This window comes from Euprymna scolopes, chromosome 42 (genome assembly GCF_053919585.1).
Source record: "Euprymna scolopes isolate OS-2025 chromosome 42, ASM5391958v1, whole genome shotgun sequence".
NCBI lineage: Eukaryota > Metazoa > Mollusca > Cephalopoda > Sepiida > Sepiolidae > Euprymna > Euprymna scolopes.
The window spans coordinates 455,001-480,558 of NC_136523.1; the positions used below are offsets into that span (position 1 = coordinate 455,001).

Here is a 25,558-nt window from a genome sequence, read left to right on the forward strand (position 1 = left end):
AGCATATATATATGAGACAGTATATATATATATGAAACAGTATATATATATATATATATATATATATATATATATATATATGAAACAGTATATATATATATATGAGGCAGTATATATATGCGACAGTATATATATGAAACAGTATATACATATGAGACAGTATATATATATATGAGACAGTATATATATATATGAAAAAGTATATATATATATATGAAACAGTATATATATATATATATATGAGACAGTATATATATGCGACAGTATATATATATGAAACAGTATATACATATGAGACAGTATATATATATGAGACAGTATATATATATGAGACAGTATATATATATATATGAGACAGTATATATATCTATGAGACAGTATATATATGAGACAGTATATATATATATATATATATATGAGACAGTGTATATATATGAGACAGTATATATTTATATATATGAGACAGTATATATATATGAAACAGTATATATAAATATATGAGACAGTATATATACATATGATACAGTATATATATATGAGACAGTATATATATATGAGACAGTATATATATATATGAGACAGTATATATATATATGAGACAGTATATATATATATATATATATATATATATATATATGAGACAGTATATATATGAGACAGTATATATATATGAGACAGTGTATATATATGAGACAGTATATATATACATATAAGACAGTATATATATATGAGACAGTATATATATATATATATATATGAGAGTATATATATATGAGAGTATATATATATGAGACAGTATATATATATGAGAGTATATATGAGACAGTATATATATACATATGAGAGAGTATATATATATATGAGAGAGTATATATATATATGAGATAGATATATGAGACAGTGTATATATATGAGACAGTGTATATATATGAGACAGTGTATATATATATGAGACAGTATATATATATGAAACAGTATATATATGAGACAGTATATAATATATATATATATATGAAACAGTATATACATATGAGACAGTATATATATGAGACAGTATATATATATATGAGACAGTATATATATATATGAGACAGTTTATATATATGAAACAGTATATATATATATGAAACAATTTATATATATGAAACAGTATATATATATATGAAACAGTATATATATATATGAAACAGTATATATATATATATATATATATATATATATGAAACAGTATATATATATGAAACAGTATATATATATATATATATATATATATATATATATATATATATATATATGAAACAGTATATATATATATGAAACAGTATATACATATGAGACAGTATATATATATGAGACAGTATATATATGAGACAGTGTATATATATATATGAGACAGTGTATATATATGAGACAGTATATATATATGAGACAGTATATATATGAGACACTATATATATATGAGACAGTTTATATATATGAAACAGTATATATATATATGAAACAGTATATATATATATATATGAAACAGTATATATATATGAAACAGTATATATATATATGAAACAGTATATATATATATATGAAACAGTATATATATGAAACAGTATATATATATGAAACAGTATATATATATATATGAAACAGTATATACATATGAGACAGTATATATATATATGAGACTGTGTATATATATGAGACTGTGTATATATATGAGACAGTATATGTATATGAAACAGTATATATATATATATATGAAGCAGTATATATATATGAGACAGTATATTTATATATATGAAGCAGTATATATATATGAGAGTGTATATATATATGAGAGTGTATATATATGAAACAGTATATATATATGAGACAGTGTATATATATGAAACAGTATATATATGTGAAACAGTATATATATATGAAACAGTATATATATATATGAAACAGTATATATATATTAAACAGTATATATATATGAAACAGTATATATATATATATATATATATATGAAACAGTCTATATTTATGAGACAGTGTATATATATATGAGACAGTGTATATATATATGAGACATTGTATATATATATGCGACATTGTATATATATATGAGACATTGTATATATATATATGAGACATTGTATATATATATATATATATATATATATATATATATATGAAACAGTATATATATATATATATATGAAACAGTATATATATATATATATATATATATATGAAACAGTATATATATATGAAACAGTATATACATATGAGACAGTGTATATATATATGAGACAGTGTATATATATATATATATATATATATATATATATATATATGAAACAGTATATTTATATATATGAAACAGTATATATATATGAAACAGTATATATATATGAAACATTATATATATATGAAACAGTATATATATATGAAACAGTATATATATATGAAACAGTATATATATATATGAAACAGTATATATATATGAAACAGTATATATATATCAAACAGTATATATATATATATCAAACAGTATATATATATCAAACAGTATATATATATCAAACAGTGTATATATATTAGACAGTGTATATATATTAAACAGTATATATATATGAGACAGTGTATATATATGAGACAGTGTATATATATGAAACTGTGTATATATATATGAGACAGTGTATATATATGAAACAGTATATATATATCAAACAGTATATATATATCAAACAGTATATATATATCAAACAGTATATATATATCAAACAGTATATATATATGAGACAGTGTATATATATGAGACAGTGTATATATATTAAACAGTATATATATATTAAACAGTATATATATATGAGACAGTGTATATATATGAGACAGTGTATATATATGAAACTGTGTATATATATGAAACTGTGTATATATATGAGACAGTGTATATATATGAAACTGTGTATATATATGAGACAGTGTATATATATGAGACAGTGTATATATATGAGACAGTGTATATATATGAGACAGTGTATATATATTAAACAGTATATATATATTAAACAGTATATATATATGAGACAGTGTATATATATGAGACAGTGTATATATATGAGACAGTATATATATATATGAGACAGTATATATATATGAGACAGTGTATATATATGAAACTGTGTATATATATGAGACAGTACTACAGCATGACAAAAGCTTTGCACATTCCCCCGTCTTCACGATTGACAGTTTATTGCTTAAGCAACAAATTTGATAAAACGGATTCGGTGCGGAATGAACCAAAATCTTTGACGACTGAAGAAAAAATAAACTTTAGTGGCTTTATTTATTAACAGTAAAAAAAAAAAAAAATCCACGATGTGTTTCCGCGGAATTATTCAACAACATCACTGCAACGTTTATTGCCTAACATGAAATTTAAACTCTACCAACCATGATTTGTACATGGTCTTTTGGAGGATGACGACTGCAGTTTTTCAAAATGATGCGTGACGAATTTGTTGGCGAACAATTTGAAACTTTGGATAAGATTATCTGGTTGGATGAAGTTTGCTTTAAACTATCTGTTCATGTGAAAATACTTGTATGTATTGGAGTGATGAAAACCATAATTTAATCATAGAAACCCAGCTCAACCAGTTTAGGGCACATCATCTAGCGAAGTTATTGTAGGACCTGTTTTTTTTTTGTTTTTTTTTCATGGAAGTGTGAATGGAGAGAAATATTTGGAAATGCTTCGTGAAGAAGTAGTGCCACAGATCCAAACCAAACTTTGATTAACTCTTCTTTCAACAAGATGGAGCATCTCCACATTATGTGTCAGAAGTAAGATATTGCTTTAACGAAGCTTTAACGAAGTCTTTCAACAGCATTGGTTCAGAAGAAGAGGTAGTTTTGAATGGCCACGACGCTCATCTGACCTGACATCAATAGATTACTTTGGAGGTGGATATCGTAAAGAACAAGGTGTATGAGAAGAATCCCAAAACAATAAATAAATTAAAAGATTACATTTATGATGCATTCAAAGAAATTGATGATAATCGAAATTTGTGCTGCACTGTGTGTTAGTGTTTTGGACAAGCGTGAAAAATGTTGCACTGTTGGCAGAGGAAATTTTGAACACTTAACAGATTAAACAGTTTCTGTTTAAGATATAACTAACATTTTTTAACACTTTTAAAGTGCTTACTTTTGGGCCCAAGCTTACTTTTAATAATTATACCTAAATTTAGCCCACCATATATATATATATAAATATATATATATATATATATATATATATATATATATATATATATATATATGGTGGGCTAAATGTAGGTACAATTATATATAACTACTTCATCTACTCACATAAATTAATATGCGAAAGTATAAATTTATGCGTAAACTTTGAGTATTTACTTCAAAAGTGCCCAATACGTAGGTAGAGCTACTTAGTAAGTTATAAAATGTATATGGCGATTAAGCTACACTGAATATTCGGCGTTTCATCCACTCTAGGATTCTTCAGCCTTATGCATAAGCCTGAAGAATCCTAGAGTGGATGAAACGCCGAATATTCAGTGTAGCTTAATCGCCATATATATATTTTATAACTTGAGATATATATATATATATATATATATATATATATATATATATATATATATATATATATATATATATAGTCAGAATTTAAAGAATCAGAACTTTTGAGGTAGCAGAATAGTTCACTGAATCGGAATAATTTATGACTATTTTCCAATGCCAAAAACGATTGCTTTAATTATCTTTTTTTTTATTTGATTTTGTTTAAAATAAAATCTTCCACTGCTGCTGCTGCTGCTGATGATGATGATAATAATAATAATAATAATAATAATAATAATAATAATAATAATAATAATAATAATAAAAAAAATAAATAAATAAATATATATTTTAAACTACCAGTAAAACTAGAAGATATAAATCACCTGAACAAATATGTTTTTATTTTGAAGAAAATATATGCTCATTTAACATGTGTTTTTAAGGCAACCAGGAAAAAAATAACAATTTTATAATTAAATATTTAGAAATTTATGAAGAATCGGAATCGGTAATGTATCGGGATCAGTAATTTAGGATTGAATCGGGAGAAATATTGAAATCGTTCTATCACTAATATCAATTAAAAAATTAAAGCTAAGTGGTTTTTGTACTTTTTGTATTTTTAATATATATATGTGTGTGTGTGTGTGTGTGTGTGTGTGTGTGTGTGTGTGTGTGTGTGTGTGTGTGTGTGTGTTTGAATAGAAAACGCCATTTTCTTATTTCAACTCTCTACCACTCCTCCAAATCAATAATTTGATATTGACGTAATTTTTAGTTGCTTTCAATTAAAATAAGTTTTTAGCCGAAGTCCAGATTTAATATGTTTGCCCGTTTTATTGGTTAATATTGCAATTTAAAGAAATTTGATGTTAGGTGAAGTTGGATGAAAAAAAAATCATTACAAAGTATCAGAACTAATTGTTTTTGTTTTTTGTTTTCATAATTGAAACACGCTTGCAATCCTGAATGCAAGGGGGCAAATTCAAAAATATTTCAAACTACCAAAGATACCTATGTTTCGCGCGAGACTTTACATTATGCTCAAGTGCCTTTGCCGGCACATTTGTCGTAAGTGGATGTTGTAAAAGTAGGTGTTTAAAAAAAAGTTTAAGGTGTTTAAAATTTTTAAATACCTCCTGAAGTGACTGAAATCCAACTATGAACTATGAAGATTGGTTGAGATAGTGGGAGTTGAAGAGAGTGATCTGATTCAAATTCACAAAGAAGTTGGCCGGTGCCATGGTGGCCGCCGGAATGGTGGGGAATTCCAACTTGTGCACCATCCCTAGATGGAGCAGTTTATGAGCCTCGCCAAATATGACCTCAACCTTTGAGCTTAACCTTAAAAAATGCTGTGAACCATCCCTAGGTCAGAGACCATCATCATGTCAGGTTTGGTCATGATCGGCCCAGTGGTGTGGGCTGTAAGAAAGTTGTACACACAGATACACACACGCACACGCGCGCAGGCACACACACACACACACACACACACAAACAGACACACACACACACACACACACACGAACGCTACTACTTTATATATAGATTCATCAGTCTGTCATATTTCAGTGTTTATCAACATTTGCATGGCTTTACAATCATACCTGATGGACACATCTTACGAATGGAGGTATCTTCCGTGTTTGTTTTACTTACAGGACAAACTTCATCGCAATGGATTCCTTTGTATCCTGGTTTACATTGACATTCACCAGTCACGTGGTTGCAGGACGCATCATTTTTGCAATGGCAGACCCGACTACAATTTGGACCGTAGAGCTCACCTGGACATTGCTCTTCGCACATGTGACCACGCCAACCTATAATAATAATAATGATGATAATAATGATGATAATAATAACAATAATAATAATAATAGCAGCAACAGAAACAACACAAAAAGCCTACATAATAATACTTTTAAAAAGAACTGTAAATAGAGACTGTAGACAAAATGACGAAACTGTAAACAATATCATAAGTGAATGCAGCAGTCTCCCAAAAAAGAATTTTGAAAAATAGCATCATTGGAAATTGTGCAAACAACTGCATTTTGAACATAGAAAAAAAAAAACAGAGGTGGAAAATGATCTGCATTGATGGAAAGGCCATAGCTAATACTAAAGTAGTCATGAAGCGCCAAAGAGGATGGAAAGAGCGAGGAGGGCGATCATGACAGATAAAATATTGAAGAGACTTTTTATCACTCAAAGACCAGAAAAGCAATGGTCATCAGCGAGATGATAATAATAATAATAATAATAATAATAACAACAACAAACGATTATTGCAATAATGAAAAGTGATTTGCGAAAGAAGTGCAGAGTAGTGCAACTCTGAAGGGACTTGTCACTCAGATCCCAGGTAACACCACCTGTTGTTCTCAGAGAACGTTTATTGATAAATGACTTTTAGTGAATAGTAAAAACTAAACAACGTTTTGAAATTTTTTAGCTGAGGATAATTTTTATCATTGTGATCATTCAGACTACTTTTCCCATCTCGGACGTTATTCTCACAATGTTTCGGCCGATGTAATCTCCGACCTTCTTCAGACTCATTTCGTCGAACTCAGGAATCTATATGGCATTTCAAACGGAACACTTATTTAATGTATGGGGTAGCAGGCTGTCGTTCTGTCAGCCCTGGCCGGGGATAAGTTTTAAGTCATTCATAATTGTATTGTTAGTGTCGCTCACATTGAAGATTAAACCTTCGACCCTCAGAAGACTGCAAATTTGACTGTTTATACTTAGCACGTATATCCGTTACGCCTCAGGTTCTTGTTTTAGATGTGTAGTATTACTACTTATCGGTGTACATTACTATGTAATAATCCTCAATGCAGGCAATTTAAGAATACAATTACGAATTACTTAATCTTTCTACCCAGTCATGGCTGATAGAACGAGAGCAAACTACATCCGTGGATTAAATAAAGTGTTTCGTTTGAAATTCAGTAACGATACACCAGCCGAAAAATTGTAAAAATAATATCCAAGATGATAACAATAGTTTGAATAATTAAAAAAATATAGAATAATCAATCGCTAATAGAGATTCGGCATAGAACGCGACAGTGCCGCCACGAAGTAATCTAATAAAATCAATCAAATTACATTTATCGGCAAGTATTAAAAAAAGTTTTAAAAGTTAAAAAAAATGAAAAGAATATGCTGTTGCCACAGTCGTAATAATAACAAAGTGAGTGTAACAAGGCACGGCAAAAGATATATATATATATATATATATATATATATATATATATATATATATATATTATATATAATCATATATATATATACATATAATATAACCTTATATATATATATATATATATATATATATATATATACATACATATAACCATATATATATATAAAAACATATGTATATATAACAATATATATATATATAACAATGTATATATATATATAACAATGTATATATATATATAACAATGTATATATATAACAATGTATATATATATATAACAATGTATATATATAACAATGTATATATATATAACAATGTATATATATATAACAATGTATATATATATATAACAATGTATATATATATAACAATGTATATATATATATAACAATGTATATATATAACAATGTATATATATATAACAATGTATATATATATATATAACAATGTATATATATATATATATAACAATGTATATATATATATATAACAATGTATATATATATAACAATGTATATATATATAACAATGTGTATATATATATATATAACAATGTATATATATATATAACAATGTATATATATATAACAATGTATATATATATAACAATGTATATATATATATATATATATATATATATATATATATATCTGGCATCAATTGTGATGGATGGCTCTCGTCTGGGTGAGGCCCCGCGTTTTGACAAGCTTCTGGGTTTAACCTTTACTCCTGATCTGAAATGGAACATGTACATCAAGTCTGTTGCCAAGGTCGCTGGATCCTTCTACCGCTCCAGAAGATATCTCACTACTGATGCAATTCTCTATCTATATAAAAGCCAAGTACGCCCAAGGATGGAATACTGTTGTCATATCTGGGCAGGAGCTGCTAGAAACAGCCTATCCTGCCTTGACAGAGTACAAAATAGACTTTGTGGCTTAGTGGGGGATGCCCTTTTCTCTACCCTGCAACCTCTCTCCTACAGAAAAGACGTTCCGAGCCTATCCTTGTTTTATCGTTATTTCCATGGCAGGTGCTCGTCTGAACTCCAATCTCTGGTCCCCCCCTCGCCAATCTTTCACGAAAAACACCCGTCTAGCTGAATCCACTGTGAAAAATTTCCCCCACTCTATATCTGTGCCTAAATCGAAACGCGGATTCCATGAACAAAGCTTCTTTCTTAGAACTGCACGCCTGTGGAACTCTGTTCCGTCTGCCTGCTTCCCACAGGACTACCACTTGGATGTATTCAAGTCCAATGTTAACAAATTCCTAATGAACCACCCCCTTAAGTAAACACTTCATCAAATCTCCACACTAACGTAATGTACTTGCAATACAATAATACTTATCCCTGAGTGGCTTCCGGGCCTTGATAATGGTGATCACTGTGTAAAAAAAAATATATATATATAACCATATATATATATATATATATATATATATATATATATATATATATATATATATAACCATATATATATATCTATATATAACCATATATATATATAACCACATATATATAACCATATATATGTATATATATAACCATATATATATAACCATATATATATATATATATATAACCATATATATATATGTATATAACCATATATATATAATCATATATATATAACCATATATATATAATCATATATATAACCATATATATATATATAACCATATATATAACCATATATATAACCATATATATATAACCATATATATATAACCATATATATATAATCATATATATATATAACCATATATATATATATATATATATAACCATATATATATATATATATATATATATATATATAATCATATATATATAACCATATATATAACCATATATATATAACCATGATAGGGTATGGCATAAAGGTTTACTTCATAAGATCTCTAGCTATGGTATTGCTGGAAATGTCTTAATTATTAAATCATTTCTTTCTGATAGGTTCATAAGAGTAGTAGTTGAAGGGCAAAAATCAGAAGCTCACAGTATTAATGCCGGTGTCCCTCAGGGGTCCATCCTGGGCCCAACTCTTTTCCTGATCTACATTAATGATCTTCCAAATCACATCCTTACATCATTTGTAGACATCTATGCTGACGACACTACCATTTATGGTACCACATCTAAGACAGTAAACGACCAAGTTCTCTCCAATTCTCTCTCCTCTGATCTTGAGCACGTAGTACAATGGGGTAAAGAATGGATGGTTACTTTTAATGCATCTAAAACCAAGCTTCTCTCTTTACATCATCAACATTCTGATCCACATCTGACATCAATTGAAATGAATGGCTCTCGTCTTCAGGAGGCCTCAAGTTTTGACAAACTTCTTGGCTTGACCATTACTCCTGATCTTAAATGGAACACGTACATCAAATCTGTTGCCAAGGCCACTGGAAAAATGGTGGGATCTTTCTATCGATCCAGTAGATATCTCACTGCTGATGCTGTTCTCTATCTATATAAGAGCCAGGTACGTCCAAGGATGGAATACTGTTGCCACATCTGGGCAGGAGCTGCTAGAAAGGACTTGGCCTGCCTTGATAGAGTTCAAAATAGACTTCGTAGCCTCGTAGGAGATGTCATTTTCTCTTCCTTGCAACCTTTATCTCACAGAAGAGATGTTGCGAGTTTGTCTCTGCTTTATCGTTATTTTCATGGAAAGTGTTCGAATGAGCTTCAATCTATGGTCCCCTCTCGCCAAACTTTCACAAGAAACACTCGTCTAGCTGTAAACACAATCAATAATTCCCCCCACTCTTTATCTGTGCCTAAAGCTAAACGTAGATTCCATGAACAAAGCTTTTTTCTTAGAACTGCACGCCTGTGGAATTGTCTTCCGTTTTCCTGCTTTCCGGCTGACTACAATATGGTTGTCTTCAAGTCTAACATAAATAAGTTCTTGATGAGCCGTTCCATATAAGTTATCAACTTTACCAAATTTTCATTACTAATGATTACTATAATGTCCAATTTCTACTGTACACTCTTTAACCCTTATTCTTGAGTGGCCTCTTGGCCTTGATAATGTGGTGATGCTATGTAAAAAAAACAACATATATATATAACCATATATATAACCATATATATATATATATATAACCATATATATATATATAACCATATATATATATATAACCATATATATATATATATATAACCATATATATATATATATAACCATATATATATAACCATATATATATATATATAACCATATATATATATATATAACCATATATATATATAACCATATATATATAACTATAACCATATATATATATATATAACCATATATATATATAACCATATATATATAACTATATATATATATAACCATATATATATATATATATATAACCATATATATATATATAACCATATATATATATAACCATATATATATATAACCATATATATATAACCATATATATATATATAACCATATATTTATATATATAACCATATATATATAACCATATATATATATAACCATATATATATATAACCATATATATATATATATAACCATATATATATAACCATATTTTATAACAATACAATTTCATAACAATACAATTTTATAACAATACTATTTTATAACAATACAGACACCAAACATCTCTAAACGTTTGGTGTCTGTACTGTCGATGTTGCTTGTGTTGAAAAACTTGGTACCCCAAAAGCTGTGAATTACAAGTTACGGATGCAAATCTGGTAAGTAGCCCTCTGGAAAGAATCACAAGACAAAAAGGCAACAAAAGAGTAAAGCAGTTGCTTTTAGCCGACGTTATTTATCTCTCTTCTACGACGGGAAGAAGTAACAAGAAAGTCGGAAAATGGGATTGAAGAGCCAGCATCCCCGCTGTCTGAGCAGCCATATTGGCATTCTCCGGTAAGGGCGCCTGAGGCAATTAGCAATAAAATAACTTCTTCTCAAAGCGAGATTGGACGTCCTAGAAATGCACAGGACTATTAACATATTGCAGTCAACAACGAAAATTCCATTTCAGAAATTGAGTTGACTTAACTTTGGTTCCGAGGAAAAATCCCCAAGCTTCAACACCCAATAGAATAGTTCGCAAAGCATATTTCCGGTTTCGCCAAAGCTCGAACCAAACAACAAAAATAAACTAAGTTCGGGTAATTATTTCATTATAAGACGTTGTAGGAATTGATCTTGAAATCAATTAATAGTGAAGAATTTTCATATAAAATAACTTGTCGCAGACTTTCAAAGCTGATAAAACCAACACCGATGTAGAATTTCCTTTGCTAACGGTGAAAAGCCTTATAAAGCACCAGTTTAGAAGCAGAAATGAACTTGTAGTTTGTTTTCTAACTTTATTTCAATCCAGAAATCAGCTTCTATTCGACAATTTAAAGGCGTTAACATTAATTACGGATATATGCATATCATAATGACCACATTGTCAGAAAAGACCCTGAAAGCAATGTATACTGAGCATACAAGGAAGAATTTCACAATAAAAGACCCTGTAGTAGGTTTCTAAAAGCGCTGGACTTGTCAGATTCGCAGTGAAGTAGAATTTCCTTTGCTAAAGGTGAAAAGATTATGAAAACATTTGAAAATATGGGAGGACAGTGTATCTAGAAAATGTTCAAAGATTCTTTGGGAATTATGGGTTGTGAATAGAAATGGACTGGTTAACACATGATGTGCAGCTTATTTATGATGGGAATATCAAACTGTCCAGTAATAAAACTCACCTGGTGCACAGATACAGAAGCCAAAATCGGGAAGACATGTGCCATTATTTTTACACGCACATGTCTGAGCGCATCCGATGCCGTATGTACCCGATGGACATTCCTTTTCACATCTGAATGAGAGTTAATTGCATTAAATATTAACAATTTAAAAATGATGAAATGAATATAAATATTGAAATTATTAATTGTTAACTATTCTACACTTTCAACTAATAATGTCTAGAATTAAATTCGATTCACTGCTATCAAAGCTTTCTACTTAAAAATTCAAATAGGCTCAGTATCTGAAAAAAAAACAATTTTTATTCTAATCAAATTCACATTAGTTTGTGCGGTCATTGAGAATAAAATCAACTGGGCGTCGCCATTTTTTCTTCTATCATTCAGCAGTTGTTCCCTTTAAAATGTGCAGACACATGGCCATTTTTTTAGGAAGTAATTTTCACACTCATTACGATTTTCTCTACAATTGCATACAACTTAGCAGTGTGGCAATATCTATACAAATGTGCAATGATGCATCTGTTCGGCGACGGTAAAGCTAGTTAATAATAATGAATGCGCCGATTGGATGTAGGATCATCGTGTTGCGACGAGTTATGTTAAAGTTTGTTTCGTCATCTGATGACAGTAGAAGAGACATAGCTTTCATAAGCCAAGCGATTGCTTCAAGCGAAAGAAGATATTTCTAATAAAATAAATTTAACAAGGGTTGGGATTTGGGTATAAAATTTTGGAAGTGTGGTCGAAGATATGAGACTAGAAAAGATCCATGTTAGTTCTAATACAAAATATTTACTTGTGTGCCGGCAGTGGGATTAATGAACCAATTCATTTGAGATAGAGCAGTGGTGTTATAAAATATAATTTTAAATACTGATTCACCATCTTCTGACATTTAGCGAAATTAGATTGATCGAGCAGTCGTGTAGGTGACACATTGAGACTATCAATAAAAATGTTTCTAAGAAAATAAATTTTTAAAAGAGTTGAGATTTGGACGTCAGAGTATGAGACTTGTAACATCGATTCGACTTCCTAATTTGAGAAATGTGACTGAGGGTTTGATCGAGTGTAACAGAAGTGGTTCGAAATATCCATTCAATTTGTAAGGAAAGAAAAGTCAGATGTTTTACAAAATTCAGAAATGAAAATTTGTGTTTGAAGATGGACACCTATCAATTTGATTAAGCACTCACTTTTAAAACCTGGACTCACAGTTGAAATATTGGCAATGAAGCTTTTCTTTAACCATACCAACTTTCAACGTCATCTTTAACAATTTGGAAAAGTTCCTGAGCTTAGAAAATTGGTGCCTCGTGAATTATCTTGAGGCAATTCATAAATCGCAAACTGAGAAATTGATAGTATAACACTTTCCATTTTCTTCTTGATATACATTACACTAATGAGAGAGAGAGAGAGAGAGAGAGAGAAGTAACGTTACATACGTTTACACACGCGTTAACATTTAGACACACGGAACCCAACACGTTGTAGCAGAATACGTCATAAGGAACATTGGACAAGTAATAACTCGACTCCTTTTATTTTGTGACAACAAAATTTATTTCCGGGTATTTTCCCGAATAAAACGTGCTCGTGCTCCTTTTCTCTGACTTCTATTCTCTCGAACGTCATTGTCGATCTGTGCACACGTTTTTTTATAGTCTTTTTCTTTTTCCTTATGGTGACGTCATTTCGCACACGGTTCGGCATTTGCATACAGCCGTCATACTTTGTTAGATATATATAGAGAGAGATAAAGTAAAAACCAACTTATACAGGATAACAAACTTTTCGTGTGTGTGTGTGTGTGTGTGTGTGTGTGTGTGTGTGTGTGTGTGTGTGTGTGTGTGTGTGTGTGTGTGTTATAGGAATTGCGCATATTGATGATGGAAGTATCAGAAAAAGAGCAAGAAAGAGAACTAGACTAAAAAGCAGTAATAAAAATAATATATAATAAATAATTAATAAAATAGTATAAAATAAATAAAGAAACTGTTTAAAAATGACTTACCGTTCACCTGTGCGACCCGGGGTGCAGGTACACTCCCCAGTTACCGGATCACAGTCACCACCATGCATACAGTGGCACATATGCGCACACTCCTCTCCGTAGAATGGAGCCGGACAGGGTTGACGACACTTGTCTCCTTTAAATCCGCGATTGCATTCACACGCCCCCGTTCCCGGGTGACACCTGAAACAGCAAAGACAATCGTCTATTATATAAATCTCACCTCTCTGTTTAAATGTATGTATGTATGTCTAAAACTTTCGAAAGGGCAACGGATTTTCACCAAATCGGTATCCTTTTAAAGCTCGACCTTTCGGACGACAAATATCGAAAAATTGACTAAAACATTAATTCCTTCACCCTCATCTGGGCACTTTTCTACAAGGAGGGGTCGATTTTTTGGCCGACATTTTTGAAAGTCATTCAAACCTCGCGTCAACGACGTTGCAGAAAAGACGTTATTTCGACTTACCGTGACGTCACAATTGCGGTGGCCGCATCGATAAGACCGTTTTTGTTCTTTATTATTCACCTCCTTTTCCTCTGTGGCGCGTTACGGGTTCGAGCCTGCTTACTACTCCTAATTTTTATTTTTTATTTATTTATTTATTATTATTTTTTTTTTTTTGTTCAACAAACATCCTTATACATACCTTCACTTTCTGTTCGGCCTTCGCGTCACGGGTTCGAGCCTGCCTACCTACTACAACTCTTTTCTTTTTTGCTAGACACACACCTACAAACACCCGAGAAACGCCGGGCACCTAGGCCAGTCTCATATAAAAGCCAATAAATGAATGTCTGTTTCTAAAGCGACATTATGATCGACTTTGATCTCGATTTTGTTAAAAGTCCGAATTATCTCATTGCCCTTTGCATAAAAATTGTCATTTCCATAGATTTAATCCCCCCCCCCTTTGAAAAGCTTATGAGCGCGACATGTGACCTGTTGAGTTAATATTTCTACATTAGCGCGTACATGTCTGCCCTTAACTGTTTGTAAATGTACATACACTTTTTAAAACAACCAGAGAATGTAATTTTCACAAAGTTTCGGGTGATTTAATCTTTGCCCTTCTTTTTGTCTAACTCGGGAATTTGTTATGGCTAACGGAACAAACGCATGCTACCTCCATAGATTTTATAAATGATTCCGTTCCAAATGCCAGAAAGATTCCCGAGTTTGACAAGATAAACCTGAAGAAAGTCGGAGGTTACATCGGCCAAAACGTTGTAAAAATAACGCTTGACAATATTCTGAAAAATCTCAACAATAGGAATCATGAATGTTCATATTCAAAAATCAAAAATAACGTCCGCAAAGTTTAATAATAATGTCTGAATTTAATGGAAATATGTGAGATTTCACAAATAAGCAGTGACGGAATACATAAACAGTTGGCATGTTTCAAACTCTGCTGTTGGATAAAAATATGTTTATGTTATCCAATTGAAACACTTGTTGCCATGGTGACTGACTAGGCAGCCAATCAATTACCCGTTGACCAATTATTTAAATCATATATTTGTGTCATTATCTTACGTTCTCCTTTTTACGCCATCTAAACTGCAAACAAGCAAAATTACCGAAGTTTTATTATCATAGATTTTTCGGAAACAAAATTTATGTAAAAACTCATTGATTACGGAATATCTCATGATTTTGAAAGAAAATGATATATTTTCAATGGGTATCGAAGCTTTTTGCTGGATAAAGAACAATTTAAAATGCGAGCATATTTGAAATACAGTTAAGTAACAATAACCTAAGTCAATCGTGAAATGACATACCATCGACTGGCAACGTAAACCTACAACAAAATCTTATTTAGTTTTAATGTATAAAGTATTCCCACAGTTATGAGCTAAAATGTTCTGTTTGTTTCACGTTCTCTCTGGCATTGGCTTTGACTTATGTACTGAATGCATAAAAGTACATCATAAGTGAATGTTGGAACACTTTTCTATAGAGCCAATAATTACTATGAAAAAATATATCTTTTTTATATTGGAGCATTTTGGTTACCATGGAAACGTGGATTTTTAATTAAAAAATGAGTCTTTCTTCATTTCTTTTAAGAATTCATTATATCGCTGGCTAGTATAATTAAGAGAATTTTTTTGCAATAGTTTTGGCATAATGTCAGGGTATGATCACAAAGAGTTGGACGATTATATTTATAAGCAACGTTGCTAAGAACGAACCAGTACAATGAATCTCTTGGATTTTATAATCATAGCTTTTTGTTGTCTTCACATAAGAAAGGAACCATGCGTTTCTGATCATGACTGATCATTTTTGTACCTAAAATTCTTTACAAATCAAAGTTTCTCTGGTTGAATTCATGTTACCAATTTTTGCTTGGGAAAACTACATTTAATAATTGCAATTAAATAATCTTCTTTTCTCTACAATATAGTTATTTCTTTTGCCGTCCCATTTTTGGATCATTTTTTTTCTATTATAAGAATGGCACAGGTGAGTCATTCTTATAATAGGAATTCAGAAACGTCAAAATTTTTGAGATGAGGATTTGTTATTCGTATTATTTGGATTCATCGAACTACTGTTCTCATCTTGAGTGTGAAATCGAAACGTGAAAATCACATTCAAGATGAGAACAGTAGTCCGATAGAATCAAAATGATACGAATTACTTGAATATGGTTGAAAGGAAATAATTCTTAAATAATCTCAGCAAACAATATTTTACACAATTTAAATACAAATAGAAATAACAAAAAAAAAACAGTCGTGTGCCTCTTCTTGTACTCTGAAAATGTCACCAAATTTTGCAATTATATATTCGATTCACTTGAGTTTTCATAAAATGAAACATTTGTGATCAACAGTTGTTTATAGAAATCATGCAGTAGTGATCTGCAGAAAAATCTGGTTTGGTAAGTGAAAATACAACCGACATGAATAAACATGTTTTTTTAACATCATTTGATTTTGTTTAAAATAAATCAAATTTGATAAACAATCGATTGCATCTAAACTGTTCATCAAATGTTGAAGCAAGATACAAACGTTTTCTCATTAAATTAAATTGATAAATTAAGGACGAGTAATGAAAGTGAAAGTTTTACCTTAAAAGTACTATGTTATACGATTATTGCGATCGTAATAATTTTATATATACTTTATATTATGAATATTTTATATTATAAATACTTTCGCACCTTCAAGGGATTATTGTTAAGTAACTGAGTATTACGTAATAAAAAAAATAAAACGTATTATATCTTTGAAATACAAGAATTTTACTGTGATCTAAAAATCTGTTGTTTTTTTTCTTTTAATAAAATAAATATTTTGCATGAAGTTTATATAAATTTATTGATTAAAAAATACTGAACATTTCATTAAGATTGGATAATTATTTGATATTTTTGCGATTTTCTTTTCAATTAAAATATTCATTTTGTTGTTTTTTTGTTAAAAAAAATTAAATTACTTTCATGTTTATTGCTTCTCTCTACTGTAAGCCGACTATTTCTGCATTCAATGATTCAAATAGATTGATATGCCGCATTTTTAAATGATTTATTGGGAAAAAAGATTGAGACTAGCACGAATTTCACTTGATTTCCCACACAAATAACTCACCTTTTAGTATTTTGCCAATCACAATGACAAGTATAGGAACAGTTGACGCCATAGTTTATTGGTGAACATACTGAAAAAAAAGACAACACGCTTAAATAACGATAACAGTTATATAGCAGCAGTAATACTTACAAACAACCACAGCAGTACAGCATGTGGTCTACGATTTTGAAACTGTGTTATGTTTAACAGTTGAGTGTTGACTGGTGCTAGCATTCAACTTCCTTTCTGACTTGCCCAATCAGAGGCCATCTCTCAGGCGAACTGATCACATGACAGAAGTTGATAAAAAGGATAACACACAGTCCACTTTCACTTTTCCGGGTAAGAGACTAAAGTAAGCTGATTCATCTCACGGCACATTTTCCAACGCAAATTTTCTCTTTTTGGGGTGCACATCCTCTGGATTGCCTGGCTCTGGGCTTCGACAAATGCACCATAGATTCGACATGGCTACTATAGCAGCACACATGTGTACTTCTATAACACACACACGCGCTCGAATGCACACATGCATGCATGGTTCTTACTTCAACAACGATATACAACACGAATTCTTCGTATATGAACATGTTACCTTTTCTTACAAACAGAAGATTCATTCTTTTCGCCCAGTCGTAAAATACGCTTAAATATGATATTCGATATTTTAATTTGTCTAGATTTCATATATAGTATTATAGAGTCGTGATTTCAAAAGTAAAAAAAAAAAGTAATTGGGTGCCATCAGTTAGAATCGACACCGAAAGCAAAACTGTAGCATTCAAAGCTGGTGACGTTATCACTGTACCAAAGTGACTCGCATATGAACTGATTAAAAATTAAAAATAAACTAAGATGAATGTACAAAATGTATAACGATTTTTTTTTTTTCAATTTTGATCCATTTTTGACCCCTTAAAACTATTTTAACCGCCTAAAGACCCATAAAACAATGGTCCATAAAAATCCAATCACGTTAGGCCCCAGCGCAACTCTGTGACTTTTAGCTTCAGGGAGATAGAATTTGAAAATATGAAGTCAGACAGACATAGTGCCTTTTATATATTAAATTAAAGAACACTTATTCCAGTACTAACACTCTTCTCTTTCCCATTTTGTTTTTTTATTAACACGTTAACGAAGATGACCAATAAAGTTGTTTTAATGTTGGAATGCAATTGTGTTTTTCTAATATACACATACTTGTATTACAGTGGAAAATATAGACAAGCGGAACGCGTATATATTTGCTAGTATTAGACTGAATTTGAAAAATAGAAATAAGGTGAAAGGGCGGAGGCAGTAAAATAACAGATACGTTTCTGCGCCTTATCAAGAACCTTTAAATGGAACAAATACGACAACAGCACTCCATACACGGTCTGATAGTAGATTTGTAAAGATAGAGAATTATTTTTGTAATCAAGAAGGATATGAGATAAGTGATCTCATACCGTTTAACTATGAAACTTATCACTATTTGTTGTGGCCTTATTTTAGGGGTTCACAATATCAAACAGGAGAGTCTGTAAAGTCATGTCAACGATTAGGCTGGCGTGGAATCTCTGATTAGAGAGTCCAAAATGGCTGCCTTTCACAGCGATGGGAGAGTCCATGTGAAGAAAGGAATAGGGGTGTCAATTACCCCAGAACACCCCCCCTCCGAAGATTTATTTCCCTGAAATATAATTTTTTCTCTTAGGGTTGACTTCCAAGGGGTCCGTCAGCTTCCTTTTTCTAGTGGAACGACGCATTTCCGTACTGGTTTGAGGAGGTTCCCCGCGTGAGCTCGAATCTCATCCTCGTCACCAGACGTTGTGGCCTTATTTTAGGGGTTCACAATATCAAACAGGAGAGTCTGTAAAGTCATGTCAACGATTAGGCTGGCATGGAATCTCTGATTAGAGAGTCCAAAATGGCTGCCTTTCACAGCGATGGGAGAGTCCATGTGAAGACAGGAATGGGGTGTCAGTTACCCCAGAACACTATTCTATTAGAGATTTAAATTTGTCTAACAAAAAGGAAGAGTAAAGCAACAAAACCTGCTGGAATCTGGCGTCGATATTATCGTTAAGCATTATAAATATTATAAGCATTATAGACATTATAAATATTATAAGCATTATAAATATTATAAGCATTATAGACATTATAAGCATTATAAGCATTATAAACATTATAAGCATTATAGACATTATAAGCATTATAAACATTATAAGCATTATAAACATTATAAGCATTATAAACATTATAAGCATTATAGACATTATAAACATTATAAGCATTATAAACATTATAAGCATTATAGACATTATAAGCATTATAAACATTATAAGCATTATAAACATTATAAGCATTATAAACATTATAAGCATTATAGACATTATAAGCATTATAGACATTATAAGCATTATAAGCATTATAAACATTATAAGCATTATAAACATTATAAGCATTATAAACATTATAAGCATTATAAACATTATAAGCATTATAAACATTATAAGCATTATAGACATTATAAGCATTATAGACATTATAAGCATTATAAACATTATAAGCATTATAAACATTATAAGCATTATAAACATTATAAGCATTATAAACATTATAAGCATTATAAGCATTATAAACATTATAAGCATTATAAACATTATAAGCATTATAAACATTATAAGCATTATAAACATTATAAGCATTATAGACATTATAAACATTATAAGCATTATAAACATTATAAGCATTATAGACATTATAAATATTATAGACATTATAAACATTATAAGCATTATAGACATTATAAATATTATAGACATTATAAACATTATAAGCATTATAGACATTATAAACATTATAAGCATTATAGACATTATAAATATTATAGACATTATAAACATTATAAGCATTATAAATATTATAGACATTATAAATATTATAAATATTATAGACATTATAAACATTATAAATATTATAGACATTATAAACATTATAAGCATTATAGACATTATAAATATTATAAGCATTATAAACATTATAAGCATTATAGACATTATAAGCATTATAGACATTATAAATATTATAGACATTATAAACATTATAAGCATTATAAACATTATAAGCATTATAAACATTATAAGCATTATAGACATTATAAACATTATAAGCATTATAGACATTATAAATATTATAGACATTATAAACATTATAAGCATTATAGACATTATAAATATTATAGACATTATAAACATTATAAGCATTATAGACATTATAAACATTATAAGCATTATAGACATTATAAATATTATAGACATTATAAACATTATAAATATTATAGACATTATAAATATTATAAGCATTATAGACATTATAAATATTATAGACATTATAAACATTATAAGCATTATAGACATTATAAACATTATAAGCATTATAGACATTATAAATATTATAAGCATTATAGACATTATAAACATTATAAGCATTATAGACATTATAAATATTATAGACATTATAAACATTATAAGCATTATAGACATTATAAATATTATAGACATTATAAATATTATAGACATTATAAATATTAGTAGCATTATAGACATTATAAACATTATAAGCATTATAGACATTATAAATATTATAGACATTATAAACATTATAAGCATTATAGACATTATAAATATTATAGACATTATAAACATTATAAGCATTATAGACATTATAAACAACTTTCATCCGTTGTTTTTTTTTTTTTTTTTTTTTTTTGCAAAAATGAGAATAAGTTTTCCTACTGTGATGATGCATGCAACAACTGTGTGGAAATTGTTCACTCAGACAAAAAACTTGATTTTACTGATTCAGGAAAATCTTCTACAATTTATATCCGCTTCTCCCTAATAAATATGAACGAAAATTATGAAACTATTTCATGTTTTTGAATATTTTTATTTCAAGATGAGCATTGATAATTCGTATTATTTGGCTTATTCGGATTACTGTTCTAATCTGGAGTGTTTCCTCGCAATGACTCGTGGCATAGTGGATAAAGTACTTAGTAAAATTCGGTTGTAAATTACACTCTTCTGGAGATTGAAGGTTCAATTCTTAATGCGGGCGACACAAAAAATACAATGCCGAAGTATTAACGATTTCTACCCAGTCATAGATAACGGAACAAGAGCATGCTACTCCGATGATTAAATAAAGAGTTCCATTCGAAATTTCAGAGTTCAATAGAAAGATTTCCTAGTTTAACAAAATACACGTGAAGAAGGTCGGGGATTCTATCGACCGAAACATTGTGCGGATAACATGAGACCAGTTATAATCCAAATAATCAAAATCTAATACGTATATTTTTTTTTTACTTTCAACTGTTCAGTATCAGAAGCACCAATGAGAGGTTCGTGGTGATCTCAAAGTCCAATTCTTGGTCTTCAAAAGGAAATAGTTTTCCCGTTAACACAAGATGCTTTGTCGTTACTTTCACGCAAATGTGTGCATGTGTGCACGTGTGAAAACTGAATAATATAACTATAAAATAAATTTTTTGATGTATAAGCTGACCTCTGTCCGAGCAGTATTTTCCGTGAAAACCTTGAGGACACAAACAAGACCCATCTTCTGGTGAACAAGAGGCCCCGTTCCGACACTGACAATTACTTGAACAATTCAGACCATAAGTTCCAACTGGACATTGAATTTGACATCTAAAATGAGAAGTTAAAAAAAAAAACATTTTGAAAAAAAAAAAATAATAATTTGACAAATGTAATCAAAATATTTATAAATTTCCAATTCTCCTTTTCAGTAATAAAGTAAGATTGTGTGTTTTGTCAAACATAAATGTACAAATATTTATGCAAATTAGATATCAACATTGTATAAAACAATGTGTGTATTTTGCTAATACATAAATAATAACTCTGAAGTCTATATAAACAATTTTTTTAAATTGCTATACTTTTCTATTTTAAATTTATAAATGAAATAAAATAAAGCATTGTCTTTGGTGTTTATGGGTGTTCGGCGTTAACGAAAATTCACATTAAAATGTGATGGATTTGTATTTGATCTTGATGTAAGGCTTTGTTTTCAATTGTACACGGACAGAAAAACAGACAGAGACAAATCGTCTGTATCATAGATGAGCTTGCATTTCAACATCACCTGGGGATGATGATGATGATGATGATGATGATGATGATGATGATGATGATGATGATGATCTCCTCCTGTTACCGTACTAATTTGAAGCCTGTGTTATTCTTAGTTTCCTGTGTTATTTAGTTTCCAAATTCGTAAGCGAGAGCAGAGCGTTAGGTTTGCTGTTTTTGAATCTCCAACGTGAACGCAAACCCCACGATATTATTTTAAAAATTACTCAAGAAATATGTTCAATCATTAAACATGGCTTTCTTTCAAATTGTAACACTTAGCAAAAAAAAAAAACAAAAAAAAAAAACAGACAAACGGTCGAAAAGAACTTTAATATTATAGATTAATGGTGTTTGTATCCGATGTGTGCGTATACGTGCGTGATTATGAGTGTGTAGATATTCCCTTTTTTGTACATATTTCGTTATGTATTTGCATGCTTTAAATTTACATTTGCATCCGTGTGTATAATCTGGTTTCTTGTTAATGCTTATGTATATGTACGTGAATATATATATATATATATATATATATATATATATATATATACACGAAGGGCGGGCAATAAGTAATGCCCCTGACCCACTTCCCATAGCAGCAGAGCAACTAAACTTGGCACAGTTATTAGTCTTTCTCTACATAGGAACCACCCAGAGTTATGCATTTCTCCCAGAAATCAAAGCTGCATCATCTGGGAAACGCTTTCCTTTCAAAAACAACTTCATGGCTGGGAAGAGGTGAAAGTGACAGGGTGCAAGGTCAGGAGAGTAGGGGGGATTGGGGAGGATTTCATAACCACACGCTCTTGCTTCTGATCTGGCGACATGCGAGTTGTAGACCAGAGCGTTGTCCTGCAGGAGGAGAGTACTTTTACTGATCTTGCCCCGCCTCTTGATTTTGATAGCTTCCCTTAATTTCCTCAAAAGTGAAGCATAATAGGCTCCTGTAATTGTGGTACCCTTTGCCAGGAAATCTGTCATCACTACTCCGTCCTTGTCCCAGAAGACTGTGAGCATGATCTTGCCAGCGGAGGGCTGCACCTTTGCCTTCTTTGGAGGTGGTGAGTCCAAGTACTTCTACTGCATTGACTGGGCTTTGGTCTCTGGATCATAGTGATGGACCCAGGTTTCATCCTGTGTCTTTTGAAAAACTTTGACTCCTCTTCTTGGCACATCTCCAAATTCATCCTCGAGCACTCGACGCGTTCTCGCTTCTGGAATGGTGTGAGCAACATGGCAATCCATCTGGCAAACATCTTATGCATATGCAAATGGTCATGAATGATAGTTTCCACAGACCCTGTACTAATCTTGACATCTTGACATATTTGACGAATAGTAATGCGCCGATCTTCCAAAATGGTAGCCTCAAATTGACAGACAGATCAATGGCAGAAGGGGGCGACCAGGTCTGGGAGCTGTTTCCACAGACTTCCGGCCATGTTTGAATTCACGATGCCAGCGTTTTACAAGATCATATGATGGGGCATTATCACCATAAGTTTCTTTCATTTCATTCAAAGTCTCCTGTGGTGTGCGTCCTTTCAAATACAAAAAACGGATCACTGCTCGACATTCAACGGGCTCCACTTCACACCTGACTCAGTTCAAACACCTGTAAAACAGAAACCACAATTAGTTCGGAGCTGTAATTTGCCACATAACCAGTAGAGATATAAATCATTGCACATACAAAATTTCAGCTAGATCAGACAACTGGAAGTGGGTCAGGGGCATTACTTATTGCACACCGCTCGTATATATATATATATATATATATATATATATATATATATATATATATATATTAATCGTCTTCTTCTAATATCGCCTTTTCAAATCATAATAACCACTTCTGTCCAAGTCTGACGAAGTTACTGGATCGCGATTCAGTAGCGGAAACATGTGTAACTAAACAGATAAAACGGTAATAAAATAAAATAATATACATACATATATATATATATATATATATATATATATATATATATATATATATATATATAGAAAGAGATAGATAGATAGATAGATAGATAGATAGATAGATAGATATGCATGTCTTTTCTTGTATGTGTAATTAAATCTGTGGGCGGTGCATAAGTTTGCATATACATGTACGAACAACTATTGAGAATGAGCGCAAACAAGTGTCCGTCTTATTCGAGAAGAAGTTGAAAAATATATAAGCCCCCTTCCTCTTTGGCTATGCATAGTTAGAATGCATGAGTT

General features: G+C 30.4%; 1 protein-coding gene across 5 annotated transcripts in view; it reads right to left on the reverse strand.

Moving 5' to 3' along the window:
* Positions 1–25,558, reverse strand: part of LOC145266903 (uncharacterized) — a 216,837-nt gene that overhangs the window by 50,578 nt on the left and 140,701 nt on the right. For all 5 annotated transcript variants that reach the window (XM_080122684.1, XM_080122680.1, XM_080122682.1 and 2 more), the window contains 5 exons: positions 22,740–22,882; positions 18,195–18,264; positions 14,583–14,765; positions 12,560–12,672; positions 6,249–6,412 (listed from right to left, as the gene is read on the reverse strand). In XM_080122684.1, coding sequence (XP_079978810.1) covers positions 6,249–6,412; positions 12,560–12,672; positions 14,583–14,765; positions 18,195–18,264; positions 22,740–22,882 — 673 coding nt within the window. The remainder of the gene's footprint in view (positions 1–6,248; positions 6,413–12,559; positions 12,673–14,582; positions 14,766–18,194; positions 18,265–22,739; positions 22,883–25,558) is intronic.